This window comes from Schistocerca cancellata, chromosome 4 (assembly GCF_023864275.1).
Source record: "Schistocerca cancellata isolate TAMUIC-IGC-003103 chromosome 4, iqSchCanc2.1, whole genome shotgun sequence".
Lineage (NCBI taxonomy): Eukaryota > Metazoa > Arthropoda > Insecta > Orthoptera > Acrididae > Schistocerca > Schistocerca cancellata.
The window spans coordinates 831259282-831270157 of NC_064629.1; the positions used below are offsets into that span (position 1 = coordinate 831259282).

Here is a 10876-nt window from a genome sequence, read left to right on the forward strand (position 1 = left end):
TCCTACACTTTTCAGAAAAAGGTATCTTCATTGAGAAAGTAGTCACAAAGATGTTTATTGTATCTATGGAAAGTAGGGAAACCAAACTCAGTTAGGTGATATGGTGATACGTTCAGGCAGAGAATAACAACTGAAGTATAAGTGAATCCATAGTTATCCTTATAAACTCACGGAAGGACAACCATGACAAACACATGAATAGGAAGCAAAGAACATCATAGCCTTATAACTTTATTTTGTCAGTATCTGTATTGTCTTCACAGATCATAATTTATTTAAGCATGTTCTGTTAGTACTTTTCCTTTTAAAAGGAAGATTAAACATGCTTTGATAATGAAATAAAAATATTGATCATATACTTTTAAAGTTTCTCTTTTGTAGAACAAATTATAGGAAGACTACAACAATATAATAAATTGATCACTTGTTACAAAAGTTAACAAGTACCTTCACATTAACTTATGGTTATTAAAAATGTGAACAGTATAAATTATACTGAATATGTTGTGCAGCACATGGAGCACCATTTATGATGGTGGCAAACTACACCTAAAAATATAATAAATTGATACAGACCCAGATTTAAGAAATCTAGAATCCATGGTCTTGTACATCAAAAAAATCATACATTTACTTATCCAATACATAGTTTGAAGAATGAAAAAAAGACTAAAATTGAAAAAGTACTGAATAATGTCTCCAGAAGTGTTTAAATATTGATGATAACATAGTTGTGATTTAGTAATCCTCTTCTTCATAACAAGTCTCATGATGCTCGTGGTCACTGCAAAATATATTTAAAAACTTGTCATAACTATAGATGTTTCATAAAATTCCTTATAACAGTAATGTGCTATTATCAAATACTTTAGAGACATTCTTCCATTTCAATTTTTTATTTTAGTTTATGTTTACAGTTTACAATCACACATGCACATGGAATTTAACTGCTACATGCTTTTCTTTGGCTCAAAACACAGAAAGGTGTTTTCATAAACATTTAGGGGTGGTGATATGTTTCCGAGTGATAGACAAGCTTCTGTAAGGTGATCTTGCAAAATAATCATAGTAACGTTAAATGAGAGACTGCTGGACAGAAAGGAGGAATCATAAAGCATACAGTTTCATTAGAGTAAAGAAAAAACATACTCACGTTTTCAAATTACATGCCAATGCAGCCATCATCATTATTGCATCATCATCACCATTACTGTGTAATCATTTTCATTTTCAGTTGTAGATCTACTGTGGCTCAATAAGTAAAACCAGTTCAGCAATCTGTTCCTCTTACCTGTGTGCATGTAATCCTTGTGTTGTTCTTTTCAATGAATATTGAAAAATTATGCAAAGGCCTATTACCACTAATGTTATAAATTGTGATTAAGTCAGAAGAGGCCAATATATGGTCAAAAGCTAATAAAGATGACACGGGAGCAGTATGTATGTTTTTGAGGAGTGTGAAGTATTGTCAAGGGAAATTATAAATTAAGCAAACATATCAAATTTTTCTGATCTGAGTTCTGGTCTGAGCTGCTGATGATGGCAGTCACAGTGTGTGAGGTGTGCTTCTTGAATGAAAGTGTGTGAGCTTTCTTTTCTGAAGAAGGCTTTGGTCAAAATCTAAATGTGCAACAGTTTTTTTTGTTGTGCCTGTCTGCAACTCAGAGTGTCATATTTGCAGTGAGTAGGAGTTTATCCTTACCTTAATATTGTTTTTTGATGCTGACATAGTCATTGTTATCCTGACATTATGGAATACCTATATCAAAGACTTTTTCATGACAAATGTAAAAGAAATGGAGCATAAAAAGTTGCTCCACCACAGAAGTAGCCACATCAGTGTATGAAATATTGGTACTAATACATAAAAAAATTAAAGTTAAAACTCTATGCTGCTTTAAGGAACATGCAGTGATGACTTGTAAAATTGTTTATTATATATTTCAACATTAGGTCAGACAAGTGGTATCATTAGCAGTTGTGATTTATTAACAAGCTATCATCTGATGATTTCGATGCTTTACACAGTAACTCATCAACTGTCACAGTTGAGAATGCCTTCTCAGTTGTAAAAGGTGATTAGTTACTATATAACATAATCATCTAACAATGACTACATAATAAGTCAAAACTGGTAATAATATCATTTGTATGACCTGAAGCTTAAATATATAATTAAAAATTATGTGAATTAAACATTAATAAGAGTCAACTTATTTATCTTTGGAAACATCCTACAAACTGTTGTTATGATAACACTGAAGTCATTCTGATTAGACAAATTAATAATATTATATGGGTAGTGCAGAGTTGACTCACCAAATATTCGTCAAAATTATGAGAAGTTTTTGTGATTATATACCTCTGACTTACAACCATTTTTATTTGTAAATTTAAAAAGGGAAGGATATATTTCATCATATGTGTTGTAGCATGTTCTCACAGACCTTGAGTTCAGTCAAGGGCTTTATAAAATCACTGTTTTCATTGTGTCTGACACTAATTATGATTCTGTTTCCTTGATAATTAAAGCAATTGAAACATGTTTCAAGGAGCTAAAATTCTGATCAGTTCCATGTTATAAATTAATGGTGAAAGAGAAACTGATGAAACAAATACACCACTCTTTTAGCATGTATTCTATCTATAACTGGGAAAATTCCTTGAAAAATTCAGAAATAGTAAGTGAAGCCAAATGCCTTATAACTGTGTTGTCTTTTAACATGTGTGTTCATTCGTGATAATTGTTGTCTTCTCTAGCTTTTTAATCAGGTTATAATTACATCAATAAGCCATGCGTAAAGTGCTTGTAAGTTCTTTCCTAGAACAAATAGTAAGGTAGCCTATCTAAAGCTATGCTGGTGACATCTATTACATTCATTCCTTCTTCTGAAATTTTTTGAATACTTTTGCATACTCATACACAATATTTCTGAAATTCCATAACACAGATAAATACTCCTCTCATCATCTCACTCACTATATCATTCAACTTATTTTACAACACTTTATTGGCTCTCCTAATAGTTCTGTAATGAGGATCCTCATCTGTATTCTGTCATTTTATCTCATGAAATGAGACAACATGAGATTTAACATACTGGTATCTATTTTTCAAAAGGAATTAAATGTAATTCTATACTTAGGAGAGAAAGTTTGTGCACTTCAATGGAAAGGTGTCTGCTACAAAAGTGTTATTACCTTCTGATGTGGTAATGATGATAAATAATGATGATTACAATTCTGGAGGGGACGAAATGAGCATGCACCATTTACTACAATGTGCAAATTTTACATTTATACACCATCCAAGATCCAAGTAGACAGATAACATACCGGTCCACTGCATCCTATTTTTACAACCTTGTGTTACACTGTATTTAAAGATTTGGATAGGTTTTGACAAATACTACATGCGATATTTTGTGTGTTTAATATTGGAAAATACAGTATGGGAAACACACAATTTTAGGAAAACAGATCTTTATTCCTGTTAATGTTGTAAATCCTTATCATAAATCATACACACTAAAAGCAATCAATAATTGTTTTGGACTGAGGAGATTATCCTCAGTGACTGAAATGAAGGATAGAATTTGAAACATATCTGAAGTTGAAGGAGGTGTTATCATATTACTTTTCTAGTTTTTATAAGAAAATTCTTAATTTAAAAGCTAAAAATACTATTGACTATTTTTATTGTTTGCCATTTTGTATTTAATTTAAAATGATAAGTGCAGATCTTGTTTTCCCCAAATTGCACTGTTGTGTATAAACTTGCATAAGGGACATTACATTCTTACAGTACATATCACAATTACCCATGCATTTCTGAAGTACAAAGTCTGGACATTTACATACATACAGAACTGTAACTGATACTATTCTTGCAACGTAACATAATTTAAAAATTGTTTTAACAATTTTAAGGTAGAGTATAAAAAATTATTTCTAGCTAACAGTGAAGTAATTTGTAAGAATATGAAGAAAGAATCATGAAGAACAGCAAACGTTTCTCTAATTTACTGCCAGACAAGCACAAAAGTTTCTCTTTAATTGTTTATGGGTGCTCGAGTACTAATCCTGAACTCATAACTTGAGCTGTAAGCTGAATCAGCAGTTGGTTCACTACTGTCCTTTCTTATTTATTCAAAGCCATTTAATATAATATATCTCAACAGTATCCAAGAAAAATATCCTGACTTCAAAATTTTTATAATGTATTATTTATTTCATTCAGTGACAAAAAGAAGCATCAAGTTATCAGCACAAGTTGAAGTTATCACAAGCAACAGTTTAGATTCATGTAGCATTAGACTTCTCAAATGGTGAATGTACATGTTAGGTACTCACTCCTCCTTGCATGGGAATTTATTGGCACTCTGGCCACAACCATTGCCACAACCAGGACAGTACCAGTAGCACAAAACACCCACTGACACACCAAATATCAAATTTGGTATGAGAAGTGACAATATTAGCTGACGTAAGTTATCTTCCCAACTGTATTGTGCAACAACCATCTCTGGATAGGTGCGGCTGTAGTAACAAGGAAATGGTTGTTTCCCAACTTCACCAAACTGCTTGGCAAAAACCGTACAGTTAACCTGAAAAATTCAGAACAATATATATTTTTAGAAAAATCATTCCCTTCCTCTCTTGCAAAAATATAATTTTATCTTTAAATAAATTAAACATTTTTGCAAAGCAATGCTTCATAAATTTAATTCAGTGAGTGCTTAATGTGGAATGGCTACTAAGGAATTTCAGCATGACAGCCCTTTTTCCTTCAGTTTTTTAAATTAATTATTTTTTACATAATACAACTCTTCATGCTATGGACTAACACATTGTACTACTGTTTTCATGTGTTTTCTCTCTGTTAGGAATGCCCATTGTTTCATTCTTGTAATAGCTCTCTGTCCAGAGAAAATCACTTTACTTTGAACACTGCATTGTTCATGGGAACAAGACCCTCACTATAGGGAGGGTGTTGAGGAAGAACTTTTGAAGCCATTTTACCAGAAACGCTAGTTTACATTTGTGACTGATGCTGGAGCACTGCAGTTATGAAAAAACTAACTGCCATGATGCTACCTTGAATGGATGCTTTTTAAGTACTCCTGAAACTTGAGGAAGGCTTTAATCAATCTACCACTTATCAGGAAGTGTTCATTTATATTTCAGCACTGTATATTTTACCACACCTCTAACAGTTAAAAAGACAGATACCACTGGTGCACCCCTATTTTCAAACATTCAGCTCTTTTTTTGCAATCTAGATTGAATATCATCATAGTACATACATATTTTTTATTGCCTGGAAACTATGCAAGAGAGCATTATCCTTGACCAACAAAGTTATGTGTACAATCTGCTTCTCTGTCAAAGAGTGAGGTACTTGTGAAGAACATGCTTACTGACTACATGATGATTTTCCATGATAGAGCAAACTGGTGCAGCAGACAGGTACAAGAATTACTCTGTCTGGTGATATGACTACCCACTACCTTTCACCATTAGTTTTCAGCTCACAGGAACATACTCTTCAATAATCAGTTAAGGGTAATGTGAGTAGAGGATATCGTTGGTACTCAACCATCTGAAGTTAGAAGAGCAATAAGAACAATGTTCTTCAAGTACTGAAGACCTTTATTTTCTTTCAAAACACTGATCCATTCTGAGACCTTCAAGGAAAGTGTATCACAAACCACTCAAAACTACTACTTCTTGGTTCTAATTGCCTACCAGTATTTATATAAGTACTGATTTAATTAATGAAAAGCTTCACCATGCAGTTTTTCATTATTTAAACCATGAACAACACAGTGGCAGGCTTTTCATATGAACATCAATTATGCTGAACAAAATTAAGTTATATGAATAACCTGAGCTAGAGACTATCCTTCCATGTACAGACAGATGTAAATAAACACAAACTCAATTGTGGCTTATCAACCTGGGGACTCATGTGGCCAAATGACCAAAGATTTCCTAGGTCCTTCTGTAAGTGCATGTTTTCAGTGCAGACAAAATATCATTTATTGATGTTATACAACATATAAATGCTATTCAGTAAATTAATTCTATTAATTCACAGTAATACGATAAGGTGTTGTAACGACATCCGAAACGGTCGCGTGGTAGTAGTGACGGAAACGCGGCGGGACCCGCGGAGCAGCCCGCAAACAACAACACAACGGGAGAGGATGGACACGACCAGCGGAGGACCTTATAACACAACAAGAACAGACAACAGAGTAATGAACCAAACAAGACAACCACGTCCACTGGAATAGAAACACGAAGTCAATACGCTGTCTGAGACGATATGTCCTGAGATGCAACGCGATGTTAGACTGCTGGCTGTGCACGAGACAGGTGCTTAAGTATGCCATTGGGGGCGCCGCTATTGGCCATTGGGACCCTCACACTAAAAGCGGGCCAGGAGGCACGCGCCGCCACAGCTTACAGCGTGATGGTGCAGAGACCTCTATGGGTCTTCGACGTCCATGACATCTGGTGTGGATTCGAATTCCGTGGCGCGCGGTACCAGATAAGGTATGAGTGATGTGTTCCAAGATGTAGATGGAGAAACACTGCATATGTGAAATAATCATTGGGATTCAAATGTTGATCAGAGAAACAGTTTTAATCCAAAACATGGTTCATTTTAGAGAACAATTCAGACTTTAAACTGAGCAAGATTCAGTAATAATTGTGTCAATAACATGTAAGTACACCCTCCAAATTATTGATAACTTAAGAGAGATACTTATTTTGTGAAATTACACTTACATCTATACTCCAAAAACTGCCATTATGGTGCAAAATGGAGGGAAACCATGAGCTTAACAGCACAACAATAACAATAAAATATGTAGTTCACCTTACAGATTTTTTATTATGTGGAGCCTGTGATACTGCTGACATGTTTATAACTAATATGTGTGAAAGCTGTATGAGATGAATTGGGGAACACAAAATAAAACTATTATGGTGCAGAATGAAAAATTAAAAAAAAATGTAATGTATATTATTCTCACAAGAAATTATAGACTCATGTTAGAGAGTATTGTATACAGAAGGGTCCAGAAAAATGTAGACACTCTCTGATAGTTAATATTAATCGGACAAAATGACATACTGTGACAATTCATGCAGGGGGGGGGGGGGGGGGGGAAGGTTATTTTGCGTGTTCAAAGTGATCCCTATCAGCAGCCAAATATGAGGGATAGTTGAAAAGTTTATAACCTCAGATAGTTACCATAATGTCTTGCACAAACACCACCACTTACTTCTATGGGGACCCTTTGTGGGTGTGCAAGTCAAATTTTGCGACTCCAGCAAACCATACTATGATTGAATATCTTCATTTGAAGGGTATGACACCCAAGGAAATTGCAGAGGACATGTGGAATATACTTCAGGACAGTGCTCCATCTTATGCAACAGGAAAAACTGGATTACCAGCTTCAAACATGGAAGAACTAATATGGAAGAATCACCAAGGAGCAGAAAGTGTGTCACCATTGCCACTGATGAACAGTGACTTCAATTCACGATACGATTTTTCAGGATCGTCGAACACCATTTCTGCAGGTTGAAACCACATTTGGAATCTTCCATGGGCGTGCTCATGATATTGTTGTGGAAATTTTGGGAATGTGGAGAGTTTCATTTTGGTGGGTCCCGAAGGACTTGAATGCAGATCAGAGACGGGAGCATGTGCAGTGTTGTGAAGAAACTGTCCATCAATATGAAGTAGATGTAGATAGGTTTCATGTAAGGTATGTGACAATGGATAAAATCTAAGTTCACCACTTTGATCCTGAGACAAAACAACAGTCACAACAATGGAGACATTCTTCATCCACTACCTCAAAAAAATTATGTGTGCGGAAGTCAGCCAGTAAGGTGATGGCATCAGTCTTCTGGGATGCAGAAGGGGAAATTGTGGTGGATTACTTGGAAAAGGGCATAAATATCAATGCATCATACTATTAAACCCTCCTCTGCCATTTGAGAGAAGAGATAAAGGCATGGAAAACTGGCACACAGATTTCTTTCACATCAGGACAATACACCGGTGCACAAAGCTCTCACATCACTGGAAACTCTGCATGAATGCAGGTTTGAATTGTTATGTAATCCACCATATTCTCCAGATTTGTCTCCATCATACTTCTTCCTATTGCCAAAGTTAAAAAAAGATTTCAAGGGATGATGATTTGACAATGGTGATGCAGTGATTGATGCTGTGAACACTTGGTTGGACTCAAGATCAAAGACCCTTTATTTGAATGGTTTGCTTAAGTTATCTGAGCATACCCACAAGTGTATAAATGTACACCAGTATTATATTGAATAATAAATTGGCATTATGAAATTTCTGTCATTCTTTATTTTTTAGGCTAAAAAGTTTTTGACCCCCCCATACCGCTGATGCTGCTGAAATGTTGACCGAGCTATGGCTTTCAGTGTTTCTGGTGTCACAGCCATATAGGACACCTTGGAAGTTTCTCATAGCTCGTTCGTTGTAGCTGGCTTCTTTTGATAAATTCATTTTTCAAGATTCCCCAAAGGTAGAAGTCAAGCAGTGTAAGAACTGGACAACATGGTGGCTACTCAACAGCTCCTATTGACCCACCCATTGTCTGGGTAGATTTTCATCCAAGTAGGCTCTCACATCTCTGTGATAGTGAGACAGAGCACCATCTTGTTGTAGGTAAAATCTTTCATTTCTAAATACCTCTCAGATGCAGGTAAAATTGATGTTTGCAGCATATGAAGATGCACCTCACCAGTTTCAGTACCTTCAAAGAAAAATAGGCCAGTCAAACCATGCAATGAAAGACCCACCACACATTAACACCCAGTGTATTAACAAGTTTGTCCTCATGAATGTGAGGATTTTCAGGAGGCCAGTACACACAGATGTGGTAGTTTACAGTACTGCTATTTTGAATTGTGCCTTGTCAGACCAGCTAATCATCCTTGAAAACTATTCATCCTTGTGAAGCATGCCCTCAGACCACTTGCAGGACTCCATCTTTTGATCCTGGTTATTGTCATTCATAGTGTGCAGTGATCTCAGACTGTAAACTTTCCATTCTGCAGCCTTCAGGATGTGTTGTACACTTGATCAGCTTATGCCACTTTCACGTGCACCCTGCTTCACAGATTTTTGACATGACCTAGTAAAATGTTGCAACACAGCAGTGTTTGAAGCTGGGCTTGTTGATGTTTTTGGACACCCAGAACTTTCCTTATGACTATCCTGAATGGTACCATCAGATTCAAATTTATCCCAAACATGGTAAATTTTTGCATGTGTTAGTGGCTGAGTTCCATACACATACACCACTACTGTTGTACCTCCATCATGTTCTCCATACTTTCAGTACCACTTCAATATGGACTTGCATTGCTCAACCATCAATGTTAATTCATTCATTATTGCATTGCATCTGCCAGAAGATGCATGCCATGATCTGCTGAGAAAACAATGGACTCTACTACCATGCAAATTTGCAACAGTATGTCATTTCTTTCCAAATATATTAACTATTACAGAGTGTCTACAGTCTTCTGGACCCCTCTGTAGTTTTTCCTTTATTATCATAAAAGTGTGTAATGCAGCATGTAAGATTTATTATTCAACTGCATGAAATTTAACTATATAATTTGTGATACAATGAAATGATAAGGTAATAATAATGAATAAAACTGATATAATCATTTTATTGAACACAATTTATTAACATCTCTGTTAACGACTGTCTATTTTTAAAACAATGAACAGCTGAAATTAGTGTCCATGGAAAAATAAATGTTTTAATTTCAAAACTAACATACTGCCACTATAAGCTTATATATTTGTTATGGAAATGTAAGCTAACAAAAGGAATGTACTGACCAAACAAATTTCAAATTTTAGATATGATATATTTAATTCAGATACAATATTTCCCAAAATTGTCAACCTTAAAATGAAAATATTAAATAGTATTACTGGTTAATTTGTTTGCACTCTCACTCCATGCTAATGAAGGTACTTATAATAGAGGAAAACCAAAATATTGAGCCTTTCTTCTAAGGTAAAGGTTGAAGTTTTGGTTTGACTGACTTCAGGTTTGAAAATGTACTTTTTCCAATTTTGTTTGTTGTAATAAGTAGTGGGTATATTTTTAATAATTCTTTGTATCAGGGAAATACTCATGTTTTATGGGTCCTGGTTTGTATGATATAAGATATGGAAGAAATTGGCTTTCCAAAAAATCCAAATCACTTCAGACAGCCAGATTATGGTAACCATTCTTTCAAATAGTATTAGCAGTTTTGTGAACTGAAGTGTCATGTGAATAAATGCTTCACAGAGCTTGCAATATCAGATTTCTATTTGATCTCAGGTTTTTGATGGATTCCTCTGTCATTACTATCAGGATATTTCAGTAAGCTATTAGGTACATCATTTAGTTGACTGAGTTATGTCATGAAGTCATCAGGAAGCCATAGAACTTCCTTATACTGTACTACCAGAGATTATGTCGATTTCTGTTACTAAAGTACGTTGTAAGCAAATCTGATTTTGTTGGATGGTGGATGACTCAGCTTATTTCTCAGTAGCCTTTCAGCATCAATCAACCACTTCCACGTATCACTTAAGGTGTAGCCACTGTCCTAGTTAAAGTTGTGACACACTCTGATCTGAACAACTTGCTTGATGATAGAATCCTAGCTGGCACAAGCACAGGATAATATTTCTGTGTCATCAAACATAATCACATGTTTGTTCATGAGGCTGTGTTTGGCAATAGCATATTTTTTGAAATCACAATACAGTATTTAATGTAGTTTCAGTGCTCTGTGCAGC

At 35.1% G+C, this 10876-nt stretch overlaps 1 protein-coding gene across 1 annotated transcript in view; it reads right to left on the bottom strand.

The window, feature by feature from the left end:
• Positions 1–691: 691 nt before the first annotated feature.
• LOC126184897 (protein tipE) overlaps positions 692–10876 on the bottom strand; it is an 86740-nt gene continuing 76555 nt past the window's right edge. The window contains exons 2-3 of the mRNA XM_049927529.1: positions 4354–4607; positions 692–784 (exon numbers count right to left, since the gene is read on the bottom strand). Coding sequence (XP_049783486.1) covers positions 739–784; positions 4354–4607 — 300 coding nt within the window. The 3' untranslated portion in view covers positions 692–738. The remainder of the gene's footprint in view (positions 785–4353; positions 4608–10876) is intronic.